The 22,243-nt window shown below is 41.5% G+C and overlaps 1 protein-coding gene across 9 annotated transcripts in view; it reads left to right on the forward strand.

Annotated features, from left to right (window-relative positions):
• The window catches only part of NRXN3 (neurexin 3), a 984,600-nt gene that overhangs the window by 420,660 nt on the left and 541,697 nt on the right, over window positions 1-22,243 (forward strand). For all 9 annotated transcript variants that reach the window (XM_072864172.1, XM_072864170.1, XM_072864171.1 and 6 more), the window contains one exon: window positions 10,097-10,216. In XM_072864172.1, coding sequence (XP_072720273.1) covers window positions 10,097-10,216 — 120 coding nt within the window. The remainder of the gene's footprint in view (window positions 1-10,096; window positions 10,217-22,243) is intronic.

The raw sequence follows: 22,243 nt of genomic DNA on the forward strand, positions 1-22,243 counted from the left end.
GTCTCGCATCTGCTTGATCTTATCATGAATAGAGCTAGAGTGGTCTGATAAATTCATACAACACATCCCTTCAAACTCCTCACATCCGTGACCTTGAGCTAGCAGCAAAAAGTCAATTGCGGCTCGATTTTGCAGGACTGCATGGTTGACACTTTGGATATCTTGGGTCAGCATGTTCAAAACCTCCGAGGTTTAATTCGTTTTTTGTCCAGCAGGCCAATTGTTCTGCTATCAACATTGCTTTTGCCACTGCTAAGCCAGGTATCAAGAGGGAGGAGAAGAAATTCCCTGTCTTCGACCAGAATGTAGGATCCCCTATGTCATGACAGTTTAATTCAGGGACAGACCGTTTTGAACGGCTCGAATTGTGTCCCCATTGCATCAGTGCTGTTAGATTTGGGTGAAATAAGGATAATTTCCCTAAGTAACATGGGCCACCTTGGGGATAGGCTGGTATGCCATTCCATGCACGGTCTCCACATATGAGAAATATGCCTTTTGGCAATGCCCTTGGTTCAGAAAGCTGACTGCCGTTACAGCTGGAGTACAGATTACTAAACACTTCGGAAGACTGTAGACTCCCGTCTAGAGTAGCCCAACCTGCTCTATTCGTGTTAAAGTTCTCCTTATTTCTGGGTACAAAGGATAGCCACCCACTTTTGCCATTCGTGGCATTAGTGGTGTTAAGGCTTCCAAAAAGATCCAATTCCTCAGGGGGGGATTTCAAGGTTGTGTTTAGGCTAAGAATCAGACAGCACTGCGCACTACCGTCTGCCAACTGTTGATTGCTACTCACCCCTGTTCCGTTTTGTGCACATGTTTTATTAAGGCTATCATATGAGCTAATATTCAACGTTGTGTTCACCCATCCTTTAAACTCAGTAACCTCCCACACAGAGACTCCGATCAAGCATGTACGAAAGGGGTTCTTAGCACTTCCCAAGCCTAAACAAAAAGCCTCTTGCCCAGTTACATTAGCAAATGTTACCCACACGTTATCTCGCGGGTTATGCAGGCTCTGCAAAAGTTCACAAGCAACACTAATGAACAATACAAATATTATTCTGTCAAACATTTTGTAGTCGAGATGCTTTCACAGCGTTGTCATTTTTCACAGCGTTGTCATCAGTAAGCTTTCACAATTCTGCTGTTTCAGGTCTTTTCCTTGTTGTTGGTCACCTTCGGTCGCACCCACTTTGCAGGTACCCACCGTGCCTTGTCACCTGTAATGACACAAGCATATCCTCAACCCCATGTTAATAATTTATACAGATCTTTCCAAGTTCCCGATACAGGATCCCATACCTCTACATCTACTACAAAGCGCGAAAAATCAGCTGGATTATTGCCCAAATGGAGTCTCATTGGTACATCATTTGGTTCATCTTTCCCTCCTATTACATTTTTCCAATTAAGCACGTGACATGCCTTCATTACTACGTTTTGGGGGGAACTCTCTTTAGCTTCTTTCATGAGCCACCATTCATAGCCCCGGAAGTAGTTCTCATCATCTTCATAGTGCATATGGGAGGGTTCAGTAACATCTGTTGATTGTCCATCATCTCCAATCTCTACTTTGAGGATATGTAAAGAAGCACCAAAGTTTGGCTTGAACAGATAATCTAAAATCTGGGAGTGATAAGGTTCTTGGTAGTTCACCAGGAGTCTAGATGTGGCCCCGCCGCCGCTGACAGCCCCGATCCCGTCGAACTGCCTGCCCAGCCCGCCGGCATCGTCCAGCACGTAGGTGGCCGTCGAGAGTGCAGCGGCACCGAGCCCGGGGGGCCCCGGGCCCCAGCTGCAGCCAAGGAGGAGCCAGCCCCACAGCAGAGCCGCGCACCCCATCCGCTCCGCTCCACGCCACCGACAGCGTCCCGCACGCGCCTTTGCCACCCACTGTTCCATCGCCTCTAAACTCTGTTTTATTGCACTTGTGGCACGGTCATAAACAGAAGCTCTAACGGCCCGAGATGCTCCCCTGCCCAAGCGTTTCATTTCTTCTAGCACTTGCAACATAAGTTCCTCCTGTGCCTTAAAATTGGGCGGCTCCCCGGGCTCTGGGGGCAACGGCATTTTTACAGGGTCTATCTCCATTGTTTCCATAGCTGGTGCATTGGGCTTAGGAAGCCCTTCGTCCCCCGGTATATACGGCGGGATCAAATCATCATAAGGCCCTTTACGCCCAACTGGAGCAGAAACAAAAGAATTCGTGGAAGGAGGTGAATTATTAACAACCTCAGGCGACAAAGGTAACACGTTCCAGCTACTCGGGCTCCCGGTGTCATCATTATTTTCCATTCCATCAGTCCCGTGAGCGGTTCCCACCGCCCCTAATTGTGCCGAGACAATGGCACTCCGTGATGCGCCCGTCATAGCCGCATCAGCCCGCAGTTGTTCTAACACCAGGCGGACCTGGCGATACGTTTGTGCCAGTTGTTTCGCCCCCTTTGTTCCATTTTGGACACTCTCCCATATTTCTTGCCCTATGTTTTTCCAATGTTCATCATCAAAGACCTGCGAGGTCGCGCTAATTAACCCGCGCCGCCTACACCAAAACAGCAGGTCTGTGAGGTCCATACGCTCTAATTTATGATCAGTCTTTTCTGCTAGTTTCATCAAGCCATCTATGGCTGCCTTTTCAATCGCTGATACAGCGTTTCCCATCCCGAACTCCAGACCTCGGTCTGCCTGACTCACCGGTCAGTCGTGCGATCGCTACCCGCCTCTCTCGAGCGGCCGGGATCCTCACCCCCCGTCTCTCGTCCGCATTAGTCGTCCAGTCTCTCGTTCGCATTAGCCATCCCCTCAGGGGAATTAGTCCTTCGATAGCGCCTGGTGCTATCACGTCGGGGTCACCAGATGTTGCGGCCCAGGGGGTGAACGGAGAAGAACAGCACACCAATATGATGTGGAATCAAGCTCCTTTATTATCAACCTTCCCTTTGCTTATATCTGTTTTCTAAACTGTCCACGCGACACATTGAGTACGTGCACATTGTGATTGGTTATAAGCTTCTAGCATGCAGGTGCCATGCATATTGCGATTGGTTAAAAGCAACTTTCACGCTCCTAGCACGCGAATGCCATGCACATTGTGATTGGTTAAAAGTAGCTTTCATAGGCCGATAAAACAAACTGCAACAAGCAAACTGCAACATTTTGCTTACAGCCGCAGACTTCCTTAAACTAAGGTGTCTTTGTTCTTCTTCAAGGCGTCTTTGTTCTTTGTTCTTCTTCTTTTCCCTTTTCCTTACCTAAATCCTCTCATATACGTTCCACATATTCAAAGCCCCAACAGTAGAGGTAGGCAGAAGTTAGTGCAATGTATTGTGCTCTATGCATGTGGAGTATATGACTGTGACCACGTTTTGTTGGCATCTCTGGCCTATTCCCAGCTGTAAAAAGTTGAAGTACTCTGTCTTACAAAGGTTAGGGATTTAGAGAATATTAGGTGCTGCCTCTAGGGGATTTCTGAAGTTAATGTAAATGAAAGTGGTAAAGGATGATATTTGAAAGAATAGGAAGGATATGTGGTCTGGGACCGATGCGAGGAGAAAAAACATCCTGGAAGTACACTGGGGTGTTAATAGTTTTAGGATTAAGGTGTTCTGTGCCATCCATTCAAAGTGTGGCAGGGAATTTCAGACTTGCATTAGAGATCAGCAAGTATTGTGTCTCTCTGGCCACAGCTGCTGTTGTTCTCTCTAGTTACTTGTGTGTTCATCAGAATTCAGAATACGTGCCCAGGAGTTCCTGCTCGATTTTTGATGTCCATTGAAGTGGATGCAGCATGAAGAAGAGGTCCCAGAACAAACATTTGTTTATTGTTCTGATTTTTCCAGAGCCCTCAGAACCTAAAGACTTGTCACAGCTGTGAAGATTATTCCAGCTCAAGCTTATATTGTTACAGAGGTCTTAACCCTATAGGAATATTTGCCCTTCAGTTTGAGACACCTGATCACCTTGAAGCCTAAGGAGAAATGTTTGTCTTGAGTACATAATGTGGATTATTGGCTTTTCAGGAAACCAACCTTTGCTAAATAGGTTTGGCTATTTCAGAATAGGCCATGAGGCCTGGTACTTTTGTACTGCCGTGATTTGCAGTGGGGAAGGGTGTTTTTCCAAGTGACTGTATTTTTCTCGTTCTCATACAGCCCTTTCAGTTTTTCCTTTCTGCTTTTAGTTTGTGTCTGAACGTTTGAATGCTGTTTACTTTCTCTACCTCATTTGCATCTCCTCATTTTGCATCTCATTGTTGCATCTCAGGTCCAGGCATACTCCCTTTTATGCAGTTGACTTTGTATGGTTGGGGTTTTTTTGGTTTTGAGTTTTTTTTGTTCTTCCCTCACCAGCATGTGTGTGAGCACTTTGCTCAAGACCTTTTAGGTTGCTTAGAGATAGAGAGTGGCAGGGTGACAAGAGGGAGGAAGATGGGTATATGCCAGGTTTCATGGACGGGGAAAAGGCCCCACCACCTTGTAGGTCCATCCTCTGTGGATTGCCATTGCTGCTGATTCCCTTCTCCTGTCACCTTGAGCTAAATGTGCTTTCCGTGGGAGACTTTTATATTTGTTATTTTAACTAGTCCCAGTCCCTGAAATTTTTAGACCAGCCACGTATTTGGAACAGAAGGAATCAGTGTCATAACTGTTGTTAGGTGAATTAAGAGTTCAGGTTCTGTTGAGGCACTGGAATAAATGGCTGTATTTTCAGAGGACTGCAGAATGCTGGCTCTTGAGTTATTTCTGACAATGAGCAACTTTAAATATGGAACCTGCTGGATGTCTAACCTTATTTAGGCAATGAAAGGGATGATGAGTTCTTAACAAAATCCAGAACTGGGAGAGCTCAAAGAGTTGGCCTTGCGGTCCTTGAAAATTCCTTTTGTTTTTTTTGGTTCTAGTTTGCTAAGTTAAAGTTACTCTGTGATATTCCTGCTTTCTACCACCTGCGACTCAAAATACAGGATCTAACTTTCTGAATTGTGCACTGAACCTTGACTATACTTTAGTTTCTTACATTTGTGTAAAGTAAGTGTCAACATGCTACCATTGGTATTTGACAGTTACAGCATATGAGATATGGTCCATCCAGTGAAGTGATGGCTCCATGAGATTCAGTCTCAATTTTTCTCGCTTTTTACTGAGAAAAAAATATTTTTTTCCAAATTATTGTAAAATTGGAAAACTTAGCTTTATTAACTTCATTTCCTCTTTAACCTGCACTAAAAGTGAGTCCTGGAACAGGTTTATATTCTGCCTAGTGCATATGGTTTCCCAGACCTGATGCCTCTCTGAGCTGTACCAGGCCCTGCATGTTGAATTAAAAAAACCCAGACTATTGCTGGTTATGAGAGAGGAGTGCTGACAGAAGTAGATTGTAGATTTATCATAGGTATAAATTGCCCATCATAACGTCTGACTGGTAGTGATAGAGATGTTTCGGTACTTGATGGTATTTGCAATTTAGGAACTATAGGACAAAAGAAGCACCTTATTCTGCAAAGACAGTAAAGATGTCTTGCACATGTTACTTTTTCATCTATTGCTAACCTCTTTGAAAGGTACAAGGAAAATAGATGACAGCATTTAGGGAGATGGAAAATGAAAATGGACCCATGGTGCCATTGAATCTTGCCTGTTGCAGATCTTCATCTTACTGAGAAAATAATGTTAACACAAATGGTAGATTCCTCTCAATAGGAGTGAATTTTTGATGTGTGAAGGAAGTGTTATGTGCAAGACCAAGAACGGTTTGCTTAGCTTAATGCTTATTGCTAGTTGTGTTTTTATATATATTTTTATATATATATATATATATAAAATATATAATACATATTGCAGTTGTGTTATAAGCCTGCAGCTGTCGTATAAAGAAACTGATTCCTCATGTAACTTGGAAGAATGATAAACACAATACTGTCTTTTATTCCTAAAGTTCCTTTCTCTGTAAAGAACTTTCAAATGACACAGCAGGAATTACTTCAGTGAAACGTGCCCACCTGTGGGATGAAACATGGCTGTTTTAGCAATGCGCAGCAGTAGAATTCAAATTTTTTAATTTCAGGGCAAAGAGAAACCTACCATACAGCTGAAATTGCAGGAAAGAGTTAGGGAGACACAGTAATTTTTCTAAGTGGAATATGGATAAGAGATCTGGCTACTGTACTCTTCTAAGGTGATTTTCTTCAAATACTTAGTGGTAAAACTAATAAACAAACCATACATCTAGCTAGGTAACTTGGAAGAAAAGTATAATACTGGACTCCTTCCCAGGGAGGGACACCCAACAAGATCTCAGATCCTGCAAGTCCTCAGATACTGAGCTGTTCCAGTAAAAACTAGAGATGCAGAAATAAAGATCAAATGGACACTATTGAAAAATTCTGCTTTGCCATCTCATATTCCTAAGGAGCCATCTCTTTTGGTAGGCTTAGTGTAGACAGGAGGAGACAGAGCAAGTCACACTTCTGCTAGTGGGGATGCTTTTCTGCACTAGGGACTTCTCCACTTTTATTCTATATCTAGTGCCCACTCACTGTCCTTGCCACTGTGCACGTGGCATGAAGACAGTGTGCTAAGCCCAGCTACAAATAGACAAGAAGAGCAAGGCCTTTGCAGAAAAATGGAAATAGCAAGTATTGTCAGGGTGTTGGGAATTTGAGGAGAAAATTAAAGTCAGCATGCATATTTTATTAATTAAAAGTATGGTGTGATTTATCAGATGTATCTCAGATTATTATGTGAAGACCAATTCTGAAACTTTACTTTTAAATACTTTGACTGCTGTAAGTGTTGCCAAAGGAATGAGATTAAAAATAGACCTGAACCCTGATGGCATTGGTATTTTAGAACCGATTCTACTGCTGTATATATAAATTGTTTGTTGTCTTCTCTTTCCTTGTTCGTTAGCACTAAAGGGCATGTGCATGGTAACACAATCTTCATGTTTTATAAGCCTTCCTGTGCCTCTGTCGCTTTGCTCCCTAATCCAAAATTCTAATCCCCTCTGACATCCCTGTTAGTTGCTCTGAACAAAATTCTGTTGCCACAGATGGAGGATTATGACATCAGGCAAGGACTGTAAGCAGCAGGAGTAGATGAGCTCTCAAAGATCCTTTTACCATGCAAACGGCCCATAGTACTAAGGAGTGAGGCAAAGCGTAATACCCAGCTGCAATACCCCTATGCTGTGCCATCACAACTGACTGTAAAGATGGCAGATCAGGCTTCGAGCTTCCTTGTGGTATTGTCAGGCTTTCAAAATTCCTCATCACTGTGCTGTTTTCTCTTTCTTTTTTTTTCCCTCTGGCTGCTTTGAAAGTACTGTTTCCATCTTCACAGTTAGTTTCTGTAAAATACAGTTCAGAAACCACAATACCGGTCATGAATTCAAGTCCTTTGGCTCTCTGGACTCTCTCACTACGAGCACCTCAAGCCACAGGTACTAGGCCTCATGCAGTCTTATTCCTTGAGTTAGAGTACTGGTCCTTTCTCTTGTGGCACCTAGACAAAGGGTATCCCTATTAGATGATGCCCATTGTCAAGTCCAGTTTAAAGTGATGTCCTGATAAAGTGTTCTTGGAAGACTGTAGGAAGAGAGAAGAAACATTGTCATTGAAAATGCTGTTCTGCTTTGCTTCTATGTAATGGTGTTTACAGTTGATGCAGTAGCAAATTTGCATAGAGTCACAATTGCTTTCTGTTTTTAAGTATATATAACTTGCTTGTTTATATCTCCAGGAGTATTGGCATTCATATCTAGGGTTAGAGGTTAGATAATGGGATAGTAAGGTACAGGAGAGGTATCAGTTCTTTATTCCTTATCCTCAGATAACTCGGATGTTTTAGGAAAAATGACAACTAAGATTCTATTTCAGATTGTTAAATGTCATCCCTTCTTTTGCTGGGCCAGAGTAAGTCTGAAGCAAGTGTCAGACCCCAACCTGATGCACGTGTATCTATATAGTTATATCCATGTCTTTTATGTAAGTGTAAAGGCAGGAGGGAAGCGCATGCATACATGTGCCTACCAGCCCACACTGTAAAGTCTGTCAGCACTGTTGTAATCCTAGAAATGATCTGTTAACTTCACACTGTGCTAGTGCAACTACTGGGATTCATACAGCTGCAAATGGGAGTCAGGTGGGTGGGAAGAAGAGGCGGAGGGGAGGAGAAAAGTGTTGAAAAATGCTGCTCAATTTTCAGTATGGTAATACACAGTTTTCTTGCTGTGGTGGCTGCTGCTGCCTCTTTTCAGTAGGTGAATTTTCCTTCAGGGATTTTGTTGTCTGCTTTTGTTATCCATGCTTACACTTCTACCTAGAGCCTTTGGGGTTTTGGTTTTGTGTAGTGGTGTGGTGTTTTTTGTTTCTTTTTTTTTTTTTTTTTTAACAGTATAACAGATCATGGAAGAAACTCAGGTTTTTGTTAAACTCTCTGCCTACTGATAGTCACACATTCTTTCTCATTGCAGGAGAGATGTAAAGAAACACAGATAGCTAAAAAGCTACTGAAATTCACCCATTCTATTCTTACAGTGGGGAAAGATGATCTAGTGGGAAGAGCAGGAACTCTGCACCAAAGCTATAAAGGTCCATTCCTGGCTTGGTCTTTGAATTGTTGGGAGGATCATGGTGTGACATGGGGCTTCCAGTTAGATGTGGGTTCTACAAAGGCATGTAAATGTGGAAGTGCCCAGATGCACAATCTGAATATCAAAGATGCTGTATAGCTGTGGGATTCAGTGAAATCACTGCGGGTGGTGTCAAATGGAGGTTGAGGGGTTTCATTTTGGGTTAAAACATTTGAAAATGCTCTCTCCACTTTGGTGTGTCCTATCATCTATAAAGTACAGATGGTGGTGCGTATGTGATGAAGAGTAGGATGAGCCTCATGGAATTGCTGTTGCTAACAAAGACTGTGACGGAAGATGCTGGGATGGGTAGAACAGTTGTTGCTTTATTGTTATGCTATTGTCCTAGACTGGAAGTGGTTAATAAACTGATCTCAGGCAGCCTAGCCAGGTGATCCTCTACTCTATTATCTATTCTATTTCTTTTTGTTTCTTCTTCTTTTCCAACAAATGCAGGATATAGAATAGTAGGTATGTCAACTGTAGTTGTACGTTTTATTTGAAGTACTGCACAATAGGAGCAGCATACCTTTGTCTAGAATGCTGAAGATAAAATACTTTCCCAGGAAGTAATTTCTGAACTCATGTTCTTATAATCTATGGCTTGCAGCTTCACATTTGCTCTCAGGTGATTCAGAATCCAGCTACCTCCTTGTGGATGACATACTAGCTGTCATTCAGAGTCCCTCTGATCTTTTCTATGTCTTTGCAAGGCTTGTCTGAGCAGGATAGCAACTGTTAGCTCAAAATCACAGAACAATGAAAGGCTGTTCTATTAGTAGTGGCTGCTTCCTCCTCTGCTTCCCCCAAAGGCTGTGGAAACCAGTCCAGAATAGAGAAGTGTCATGGACTAATGTCATGCCCTTCTGAGGACTTCATTGACATGTTTCCAGAGGAACCTATATAATGGGACTGGTCAGAGGCTCTGGTTTTTCGCTTGTTTGTTTTTTCTCTTAACCTATAAAGCAAAGTTGTAGCCAACTGAGGCTTCAAAACTTCAGTTTGAATCCACATATCAGGGTTCTTTGGGTAGGATGAAGCATTGTTCATGGGCCCATTTCTTAGCCTTCATTTCTACAAGGGGATCAAACTTCCAGGGAAGCATGACAACCTGGCAGTGTTTGTTATCCTTGCATCACACCATATTTTATAGTAAATTTATTTGAGCAAGCACTGAACATATGAGTTGGGCCTGCCTAAGAGGGAATATGTTGCTGTTCACTCTTCCTCCTTGCTCTGTGTTACAGTTTGATGTTTTGTTGTGGAGTGTACATTGTCTTTATGCTTTTTTTACCTGAGTTTCTTGCATGTCCGAGAATGGAAAAGTGTTTGGGTTAGTGCTTTTCCTCTTCTGCGTGAGGATCCTGATAGTAATGGTAATAATGAATTGGAGCTTTTGTGGGCCTGACTAAAATGATTCTCTCATCTTTGTTTCACCCTTTTCATGTCGTCCCTTCTCCAGGACCAAGCACTACCTGCCAGGAAGATTCCTGTGCGAATCAGGGCATCTGTAATCAGCAATGGGAAGGCTTCACCTGTGATTGCTCCATGACTTCATATTCTGGGAACCAGTGTAATGACCGTAAGTAGGCTTTTACATTGGATTGGTGAGCTGTAAGTTCTGACAGGTGGGAGCACAGAGAACACATGATTAGTTTCACTTTCAATTGAAATACAACTTTCCCAGTGTTAAAGCCAAACTTTGTTTCCTGGAAAGTTTCTTTGAAGCATACAGCAGGTTATTTTTTTTTCCTTGTTAAAATGAAAATATGCAATTTGGTATGTGGTGTTGTTGGTTTCTTGTTTGTTTTTTTTTTTTCCTTCTTTTTAAAAGCTAACTCAACCAGACCAACGATGGTAATTGATGTTAATGCAATTCCTGGTTTAGAGAAACCAGGAATGACTTGTATATATTGTGTGTAATACTTACATAGGTACAAAGCGGCTAGGTTTTGTGTACTGAATTATGCTTTGAGGTGATCATGCAAACCTTGGTGACAAAGACCTGGAATCCATGTAAAAATGCTGAGCAGTGTTCTAGATTGTCTTCTACTGAATTACTAGCTGTATGCTAAGATGAAATTTGGGTACTGTTTGCTAGAATGTTCAGTTAAAACCAGGTGGTCAGTTAAACATACAGCAACAGTGTTGTGCTTCTTGGCATATTGATGTGCTTCATCTCAAAACATTCGATGTTCTTCTTGGCCAATTACTATCAAGATCTCTGATTAGAAAAGTTGAACAAAACCCTGAAGTCTTTCTTTAGGGGGCAGATGATCAGCTTTCAGATATTCCCTCTGCTCATCCTGATATGGCCTTTGCTTCTGCCTAGAGGAAGCAGATCAGTTCAGCTCTACTCTCTCCCCACTTCTATTATTTAAGGCGACAGTTAGTCCCCTTCTCCCTCCCCGCTCCGAGGCAGGGAACAAAGGAGCACATTGAGTGCTGTAGTAAGCATAACAGTAGATTTCAATAATTTCGTTCATTGTGTGTGTAAATTTTAAGACCAGAAAAGACTCTCATAGTCCACTCTTACCACCTGCATCTCACAAGCTGCTGCTTTTCATTAAGGGTATTTGTGGTAGACTTTATTAGTAGTGCCAGCAAGGTCCATGCAATATTGGTGCCACAGCACTGTCATATCTGCAACCTTTCCCTTAGAAGTTTTAGATGTGGCTGAATTGATGGCACATATGACAAGCTGTTTAACACGTGGTGAACAGTCTGTTTCTGCTGAAGGCCAAGAAGCCTGCTTTTCTGAGTCATTCATAAAACGTCGTGTTATCTGCGTTGGTCTCCCCTTTCTCCCAGAATAGTTCTCCCAGATATTGGAAAGGTGTATCAGCATTCATACTTTGACAGGGGCTGTATGAGAAGGTACTGCAGACACAGATTTGTAGGTTGTAATGCCACATCTGTTTTTGGGTTGCTTTGGAATCCAGAATGACTCCTTTGGGTCCAGAAGAAACATTTCATATTGGAGCCACAAGGTTTGGCTCCGCTTTTCTGCATTTTTCTTTTGGTTTGCTTTTGTCAGTTGGACACCCAGTTTCCCATTCTCGCACTACTTGTTCAGTTTAGACTTGCTAAGCATAGCACATTATAAACCTGCTGTGTAAAAGAAATGCTACTTTAAATCCTGTGGGGCTGCATTTAAGTACATGTCCAGGAAATCTCTAAAGACATTATTGATACTGCTGGTTTTGTTTCTAATGTGCTGGGCTTCACAGCTCCCAAATGTCACAGTGCCCTTGTTATGCTGTTGCTAATGACTTAGAGCAGGCTCTGAAGTGTTAGGAAGCCAGGTTCCTATGTCTGTAATTGGGGATTCCTTGCTGCATTTTAGAACTGGCAGCTGGAAACCATGCAGAGCAGAGATGAGGGTTTGATATGAGTGGGGGTGATATGGGCAATATGGGCAATGTAGTAGCCAGCCTCCCAGTGTCAGGCCTGGCTGGTGATTTTAGAAATGCTCACAGGACGATGTGGGTTTCAAAATGGTCCAGAAAGGTAAGTCATGTGCACTCCTCCTGGAACAACAAAAGGAGACTTCAGCCAGGACCTTCAAAAAGTGCGTATAGCATCTTTTTGTGTGTGTGTTTTTGGTTTTGGTTTTGTGTGTGATGTGGTGGAGGTATTTTTTTTTTGGTGGGTTTTTTTGTTTGTTTGGTTGGTTTGGTTTTTTTGGTGTGGTTTTTTTTTTGTTTTGTTTTGTTTGGTTTTTTTTTTAGTCTTTGCCATGTATCAGGACATTGAAGATATAGCTCTACTACTGGTCGCCTGATGAAGCTATGAAGCGTTGTGGGTTGTGGAGAGGGAGAAGGCTTCCTTCCTATTCCTATCTGTTAGATATGGTTGCTATTATAGCTGAGTCTAATGGAAATACAGGCACTTGTATGTTAACTGAATTAAGTGTTCTTTAGACTGGATTTTAGTGCAAGTAATGGCAGGGGGAGATAACTTCTGTGTAACCTGAAGCTTTGCTATTATCTAGAAATGCATCAGGCTCTTTGGTAGAACTTTTTTTGCTGCAGGAATCTAATTCTATTAATTTAGTAAATGGCTATATCTATTTTATTAGCAAATTGTGGTCTCCCACTGATGTAAATATGGAATATGGAAGTCAATAGAACAGGTCTAGATTTAAACAATGGAAATGTTAGCAAAAGGAGGACTTACTGAATATATTTTGTCTTTCAATTTCTGTTAATCAAGTCAAGCATCCACACTGGAAAATTTGCATTTCTGTGTGTTTGATGCAGAATATTTCAGTGCCTCTGAGAGAGATAAATGGCATGTCTGGTGTTCTCTTCAATTATTCTTGATGATCTCTTGAGATCATCCTCAATTAACTATTGATAAGTGTGATTTGTTATTTGCTAGTGTAAACTTTGCAAAGTCATTCAGTCTTATCAATACTCAAGAAAGCTTGGTACGCCAGTATGTTTTTGCTTTTTAATTTTTATCCCAGGTCTGGGCCATTGAGCTTCCTCATTCAGATGCAACTGGCTTGGAACTGCTATTTCTAAAAGGTGAAGGAGAATCAAAGGTGGCAGAGATGCACGTTGTACGTCTGTAGACATGTTTGTACATTCACTAGTGTTGTTAAACAAAAGACAAGGATTTAAATTCCTGGTGGAAATGATGATACAACCTTAATTTTTAGCTTTGTTTTAGATGTTCTTTACACTGTAGGAATCAAGATTCCTCAGAATGAGAAATTAATGGAAGCAATGGGGGCATAAATTCAGTTTTAATATACTTCGAGTTGTATAATTTCTTGTACCAATGTTAAAAAACTAAAACAACAACAAAAAAAGACACCCCCTGCCCTCAAATTTACTTGAGAAGGTCTGTTGTACAAAAGTGAATTTAAAGGTCTGCCCTTGCATACTAGCCAGTACTAACACTTATAAAGAAAGGTAGAAATACAAGCAATGGTACTATTTGGGATTCGCTGGTTCCATTCTCCTTGCCATTTAAGATCTGTTCTTCATTTGTTGAAGCAGTTCCTCATTCTTCAATCTTTAGAGATGTTTTAATCAGTCCAGCATCACATTCAATAAATCTGGGCTTTCAACCTATTTTCAGAATTTGTTTGTTACTCTAAGATGTAGGAAATCAGCATTAATATACTGCAGTTGATACTTAGGAATATTAAACAACCTTGGCATGCCAAACTGTGCTTAGACTGCTCAAATGTGTAACTCGGAGCAGATAAGGTATCAGAATTAGAAGTTAACCCACAATGTTAATGAAGTGTCTTGCATCTGGGGTGAACTCCATCCTGTTACTGTTCTTCACCATGATACGAGATGAAAACATGGTAGTTAAAGACTGCAAGTTACCTGAGATGTGGCATGTGTTTAAACTGTTGTCCTATGAACAGCTTTATAGATTCTTTAACTTATTCATGTTCTTGTCTATCTGGTCAAACAACAACAGTTTCTTTTCTACACAGAGAGAATGCATAAAAAGTAGGTTTCGGCAGTCTAGCTAATGGGAACGGTATATGTATGTCAAACTAGATCATAGAACACACTGCTTGTTACTCAGTGCCTCATGCAGATGAGTAACACCGAGGGTCAAGCTTTCCAGCAGAAATTGCCAGGCTAACACAACTATGTATTATTGGAGGCTGTTTGTAAAAGATCAATAACCTGCAGCAATGACTAGTGCAAGCAGAGTATAAAGCACTTTTTCAAACAGCTTTTTTTGTTGTTGTTGAAACAGTTGTTAAGTCCATCTGCTGACTATTGATTAGCTTTTTAGGGGGGTTATTTATTCATTTATTTATAAACTCTGGGTTGTAATATCCACTTGGTTTAAAAACAAGTTTTCCATTTGATTGGTAAAAAGAAAAGGCAGCCCATGTTTGTCTGTCCTCTTGTGTGTGTATCTTCATATGCTTCCAGTTCGCATGCTTTTCAAAGAGCCTGTTGATAAGCAGAGCAATCCTCTAGCCTTCCAATGTGATTGTTTGGTTAAGTGGTGCTTGTTTGTTTTTTGGGGGAGAGGTAATATACAGGGCTGTTACCCTTTTTGTGCAATAAGTTATATTTTTCTTCCAAGATCCCTTTCCATGCGATGTATAACCTATATGCTTTTACTGTCTTTCTGTGAATCACATTTGGAGGAGGGAAGGATTAGAGGGAAAAAGAGTCATGGTGACTTTGCTCTTTAGTTCATTAATTTAGCACTGTCACAGGAAGAGCTTTTGATAACTTCAGTTCTGTAATCATAGTGAGTGAGGCTTACTCACTAGCCAAAATCTTTTTTTTTCCTTGACTTAAAAGGAAGGCTTTCAAAATTAGCAGAACAAGTCTAAGACCAATACTTTAGAGTAAAGTACAGAGAATTTTGGATTGAATGAGGAAGACTGAAGCTAGCCTCTCTGCCATATGTGTGTTCTAGATGAGACACCAGGGATGTCAGAGCAGGCCTGTCCCTTTCCTTTTCCACCCCTGCTCTACGTAAGTAAGTTCTACGTAAGTGAATGAGTACCTAAGTGGATTGATGCAGCATAGTCTGTAGACTAGATTGCAAAAAGGCAGTAGCAGAACCAGCTTCCCTCACTCCTGCTTAAATAGCATGGCAGAATAGTCATTAGAAGAGACTGCTAGCAGGGCAAATGGCCAAAGCAGTGACCATTACTTTATGGTGATGGGTTTGTTTATTCTGATGTGCTCCTGAGCAATTTGCACTCCACACTTGTTTTGTCTGCGCCACTGAGCGGTTACAGCTATCTCTATGGCAGGATTCAGACCCCCGGCTGGGACATGGACCCTATTCCCTCTCCCTCACTATTTTGTGTTTTTCACCATCTGGGCCAATTTTTGTCCAGACTTCATGACCTCCCTTAATGTCAATGCCAGCATGCTCAGCTTGATTTACTTATAGAAACCCCCTTCATTGTTCATGTTTAATTACCACCCATTCATTTCTAATGTGCCCAGCTTATCACTTAGTGAGTCAGAGAGCAAGAGGTTGCTAGTGTGTAGAAAATAAATCTGCATAGACTTCATTAGTCATGCATGGCTAAACCAGTCAGCTGTTTAAATATCAGCACGCTTAGGGATTTGCCTTTGATACTACAGAGACATCCGCCCTACATGAAGCAAGAGTCACCTCTGATTTATTTTGAGTGAATCATACTTCATTACAGCAGGTCAGACACCCTGCCTACTTCTTACTTCCCTCCTCATGCTTTGCCCTCACTTACTCAGTGCTCTTTTACGTACCCTCTACTATAACTAGTGTTTTCTGGCCGATAGCTCATTTTCAGTTCCTGCCCTAAGTCTTTTGTGTCTTCTGTCTCTGAAAGACCTTTCTCCTCTTGAGAATTGGCATAAAAGGGGAGGGAAGTGCAACTGTGTACTTCAGTACGTGATGCAAATTTTACCATTGTGATTAGGGTTGTGAACCGTGCTTCTACCCTTTTTACCACTGTTTACTTTCATTTGTGCTGCAACTCCAAGAACTGTAACATCTTTAGGGCAAAGATCTAGTGCTACTTCTTATTAAAACACCATGCACTTTTCTGATGCTTAGTAATAACCCACCACATAATTGCTTTAGCACTTGAGTGGTTTAAGGATGCTTGTTGCTTTTCTGTGTACTGAAAGGCATTTCCCCTCCCTTGAGAAACAGCTTGTAAAACATCAGATTAGGCTGCAGATCAAGAGCTTGCTTGCTCCATGTTCCCTTTGGGAGTCATCTGGGATGGGTAGCGTTGTCAACATTGGGGGAGGAATTTGAGTGTCCCTGTCTTGGGTGAGAAAGAGTGAATTTGAGTGAGACGTGCTTTTAGGAATTGCTTCTTCTGCATCTTTCAACTTCTCAAGGTGCCCTGACAGAAAAGCGTTTCCTTTTTTTCAATTGTGAAAGCTAGCCAACTTTATCCTTTTGTGATCCCTAAAATGCAGCTAGGTCTCTAGTGAGTAATTTAATTACGATTGCTTCAACAGCTTGGCAGAAGGAGCATTTAGGATGAGAGCTGCAATCAGTCACTGATATCTGTGCACACCTGGCTGCTGTCAGCACATAAGCTATGGTCCAGCCGTGCTACAGACTTCAATAGGATGGAAGGAGAGACTTTTTACAGGTGGCAGTGATTACAGCTTCTGTTATCAACCTTTGAGCAGTTGAAGCAGTTACTTAATTCTCTTCCTGACACTGCTCAGCAGCTATGCCATTTTCATAAACATGTCACAGAAGGCTCTTGCCGTAATTTGTTCCTTGCGATCTCCGCTCTCTTTGACAGTATTTTTTTATGTGACACTTTTTGGTAGTCATGGCAATAATTTTCACTTTTCATGTTATAAGTAGCTGAGTGAGTGGTACTGTGTCCTGGGTATTTTGCCCCATGAAAGAGCTGGCCTCTGAATCTGTTCCTTCAGTAATGGCACACCCAGGGTGTGATCTCTGATACGACATTGATGTAAGTTGACAGCAGTAACAGAAAAGTGGTACAGCAAAATAGGAGTCTCTGTTTGTTCCGTCACCCCAAGCTCCATTTGCTTATGATGATCTCTAAGCACATCTTTCCACTAAATATAAGTTAATAAATTAAATGTTCTAAATTGTCAAGTGTAACAAGGATTTGATTAATTTTAGATGTAGCTTTCTCCTTGTAATCTCCTGCACATGTTCATATTTGCTTTAAGAAGCAGTAAATATAAAAACTCAGGAATCCTAAACACCGAAATAAGCTTCAACCATCAATTTCACTCTTTAAAGATTCTTTTCTTCTTATACCAGCTTCTCCACAGAAGATGGTACAGTACTGAATTTGGAAGCTGGTGGCAAATGTATGTAGTGTTGGATTTTGTAGGTAGAAGTCACCCTGAGCTTGAGGACCATTATTTTAAGTGGATTTTATTTTTTTCATATAATGCTATGAAACTTCTGTCCTTAAGTGTATTGCCCAAATGCTTTAGATGAATCTCATACCAGCTACAGTTTCATCAGCATGAGGTATTTTGGATGCCACATGGTATGCAGATGGTACCTGTTCTTTTGCAGAGAAGGGGAAAACCCTTGCAAAAGCCTGTTAATCTTGCAGCTGTTGCTGTTGATCTGCAACAGGATACCTCAGTCACCAATCCAGGTGAAAGCACAGGTGGCTTTGTTGCCTCCATTCCCCTATGAATCTGCCATAACTGGCACTATGGATTATGAAAATGTGATTCCCATGTTGGGCCTAATGTCCTGCATGGAAGCTCTGGCTTGCAATAATCTTCAGTCCACTTTTTGCCCCAACTGGGTTTTGTGTGCACTCCTGTCTTTGCAGTACCTGTCTTCGCAGTAATGAGTTAGATATCTATGCTCTTAAGCCATTGCTCTAAGTCTGATGTGTGATAAGTGGAGTGCAATGGTATTAATGAGATGGGATAGGGTTCACTTAGCGCTTTCCCAGACAGCATGGAGTTGTCTGTTGTAGCACACACTGTATTGCCTTCTTATTCCTGTAGGGTCCTCAAGGTGATTATTGTTTATTTCCCAGGCTGCCTACATAGAAAACAGTTTGCAAAGAGGAGCCTGCGTTAATGGGTGAGAACAGATAGATGAAGATTGAAGTTGGTCTTTGTTTTATGGACTAGACTTCATTTGCGGTGACACTTATTTATAAATACAAAATAATTCCTTTGATTTCAAGGAGGTAACTTGAGATTTATGCCAGTATTGGCAGATCAAAATCTGGCGTGTGATTCTCTGAGTCCACATATCAAATATGCCTAATTGTTTGTATTTAAGATTTACATATTTTTTTTGTACCTTAGACTGAAAGCTACCTTCAAGATTACAGTCATTAGCGTGGACAAATGTGTATCATAAAATATTTACAGGGCGGAGGTAGCTGAGAGAATGCCAACATGCAGAGGGATTCAGGCAGTGCTAGAATTTTTTTTTTTTTCTTCATGCTGGCTTTTGAGCCTTCAAGTCTGGGGCTACATAAGGGAGGAGGCTGGGCTGAGTAGGGAAAGACAGACATCTTGTATGCTTATCCTGTTTTTTGTAATGGAAATTATTAACAGAAGAATAAAGGCAGGAGGAGTCAGAGGTCCTGAAAGAGATTCTTGTTCACTATCCAGGCTGCCTGATGTACTAATTATTGCCTGTCATTGGAAGAAGGCTACCTATTGATCTCCAGTGGAGTTTAGCTGTATATAGGGACATATCTTTATTACACTGCAATCTTGTTACTGAGGAGCTAGTATAATAATCTCAGCTGTGGAACCTTAGGGATTAGATGCAAAACCTTAATTATAGTGATCTTAATAATGGTCCCTGAGGGGCAGATTGAGACTGGCTGCTTGGGTACCTGTGAAACAAGCTTTGTGACGGGGAACATTTTTTGGTGGATTTGATTATCTTTGTGGAGGTGTTTCACTGCATACTGACATCTGAGGCCTGTGCAAACACTGGGAGTGGAGCCCAGGACTTCAGTTGCTTTTTGCTGTCCTTAGAGATTTTAGGCCACAAAGGAATTTCTCTGATTGTGGAAGGAAATAGGCTTTTCAGTAAAAAAACCCAAGAATAATCAGATAACATGAATTCTATTGGGGGTAATGTTAACTGAAACCCCAGTTAGCTAATGGGTGTCCACAGAAGAAAAAGTGTCCAAGTCTGTGAATGTTAGTTCATTTCACACTTTTGGGTACATACAGAATTGGTGAAAATTTTTCTTGGGTGGTAGTTTAATCAGTGAAAACTGCACATTTAGGGCAAGCAAAACTTTGCATATTTCAGTGAAAATCTTAGAATAGTTCTGAACAGAAAAAAATGAAGAAGGAATAAAAAAGTGGGATGTGGTTGATTTCATCATTTTAAAAACAAAGTTCAGGCTTCATTGGCTGCATCAAAATGATGAATTTATCTTGAAAATTAGTGGAGAGGGCTTAAAAACCTGAGAAAGAAGACAACTAATCTTAATTTCAAAGTGTTGACCTAAATTAGTTCATCCTCCTCTGTCTAGAGGTTTATGATTTAGTCAATCACTGTGCTGTGATTCCCTGAGGCTCTTCCCAGACCTCTGTGTTGGAGATGAGCAGTGTGGGCTTGTAGTGGCCTCCCTGGCCTAGGAGATGCCTTTCAGGATGTTTCTATTGCCAGCAGGGTGCTCGAGAGGGTGATCTTGAGCGGTATGGGGAAAGAGAGTAGAAAATTACTCCTTCCCTAGGAAAGCAGAGTTGTCTGATCTTTTGTAGTGTGCTTTTGTTCAAATGCCTCTAGCCTCAACCTAAGAGTAGTTGTGCTCGTGTCCATTGAGTAACTGTCTCAGATAATATAACTGAGCTCTAGACCAGCGTGTCTTGACTAGACTCTGGCTTTAATAATACACCTGCCAAATATAAGCAATTTTTTCTTCCAGAGAGACTCTGGCATGGTGATTTTGAAGGAAGTGTGATTGGAGCTCTATTCTTCCTCCTGTCTCTGGTCTGAAACCTAATTGCAGTGCTTGGCCACAGCAAAGCTGGTGTCAGGTTTGCTGGCTTCCCATAACTACCTGTCATATTTCTTTTCTTTCTTTTTTTTTTTTTCTTTTTCAGATTGCACTAGATGACCTTCTGTCTGTTACATTTCTGTCCTTCTGATCTCAGGCAAATGATGAAGATAGATAGCAGTATCACAAGCCATCCATCGTATAGTTTGTAGGTCCCTTAGGAGCATCTTTGTCTTTAATAGTTCATCTGTCACAGATATTCTCATAACTGAAGACCACAAAATGCTGAAGAGAGGGCTAATATTGGTATTTCTTTTTACTACTGGACACTTCAGCAGTCAGGTGTCTTTCACTTGGAAATGCAGACTGTCATGAGAACTGCCTGTGAACCAGGGTTTAAATTATGGATCCAAGCCAACCGCACATTACAGAAGGCAATGCTACTGCTGACATCAGCAAAGACTCATTTTTCTGCTTTGCTGTTGTAACACTGGATTGGTTGCGTTACTAGTGCAGAATGAACTGAGCAGACCTGGCTTTCAAGCCCTTGCTGTGTGTGAATGAGCAGAAGTTCTCACAAGCAGTGACTGTGAATCTGTCTGGTGGCAAATCGTTGTAGGCACTCCAGCTATGTGATGTGGGGCAAGAGAAAATCTGGTCGAGGGAGTGTGTGTGAGAGAGATACTGGTATTGATCTTGAGATCAATGGGCATAATATTTGACTCCAGAAAACATACAAAGTTACCCAGTGGGGCATGATGTTGATCTCTCGTAACAGTACTGTCAGCTGTAGAGCATATATATGTGGTAGATGAGTTGCCACGTGTAGATACCTGAAATGCCTGTCTGAAGTATGGCTGAGTTGCATGCATTTGCATGGTATGTTGGACCAGGTAGGACACCATGTTAATCCTACATGCTTAAGTTTAGGATTAGCCTGGATTTCTCCACATGATACTGCAGCAGACAGTGTGGCAGCATGGAGAATATCCTGAGAATTCATCTTGTTATAGTTACTTGAATGCTGAGAACTGAGGTCAGGCAGAATTGTCTATGCTTCCCGTTGTTTAAACACAAATCATAGGAGTTAAGTGTTTGTACTGGCAGTAAAAAAAAAAAAAAAAAATCAGCCTGTTTTCCCTATTTTTTTTCCTCTATTTTTTGTACTTGTTACTAGTGGTGAATTTACTCTGCATTTGTCCCAGGTGGAAAAGGCTGGAGGCTTAAATCCCTTATCCTGCTGAAATAGAGATACTTCTGATGGATGCTTTGGACACGAATTTGTGCTTTGCCTCAAGGGAAGCATCCTCACAGAGATCCCCACTTGGCTGTGGAATTGCTACTGATGGTTCATGTGCATGGAAGATTGATAGATCAAGTCATTTAAACTTAATTTAGGCACACCAGAGAACATACTTAGCCCAAATGTCGCACTTGAGAGACCTGTATTACACTCATTATGGGAGTTATTCAAAATGCATAGACACTACATCATAATGCTTCCTGTTTTAAACAAATGTCATCCTAGAGACCAGGATGAAATAAGAATAAACTTGGAAGTGTTTGCAAAAGTGGAGCTAGGTATAGCACAATACTTGGGATGGAGCAGAAAATACGATCAACTACATCCTCCTGGGCAGAGACCCCTGCATTTGCCTACCTCCTTTAGAAGCCAGGACGCTTAAATGCTTTCTGTTGCAGAGATGAATTTCTAACTGAGTTCAGTCAATGAAGTAGAAACTAACCAGGCTTTCATACTTTCACTGGTGCCAGGAAGTTCTTATCTATGACCAGTAATATGTGAACCAGCTGGGTAACTTAAGTTGTTCACTCTCAGATGCTCTGTAAGCATACCTCCATGTTTGGAAGCAAATACTGGAAAGGGTGGAATTAGCTGCCTTTCTGAGTTTCCTTCAACTCCTTCTAAATGGAAAAGGGCTTTTTTTCTTTTCCAGTACTGTGTAGATGGAAGTATAGGTCTTTAGTCCTGGCAAGTTTAGTATTTGGAGACTTGTTTTCTTTGCCCACCTTAAGCACAGGAGATTCAGACTTGCAAGAAAAGGGTGCTCACAGCTGCGCAAGGCCTGCTGGCAAATAGCGTTCAGTACAGATGGTTGTCTGCCCACACATCTCTATTTATGAAGAGGCCCCCAGTGTTTATGT

The sequence above is a fragment of the Ciconia boyciana genome, chromosome 6, assembly GCF_034638445.1.
Source record: "Ciconia boyciana chromosome 6, ASM3463844v1, whole genome shotgun sequence".
Lineage (NCBI taxonomy): Eukaryota > Metazoa > Chordata > Aves > Ciconiiformes > Ciconiidae > Ciconia > Ciconia boyciana.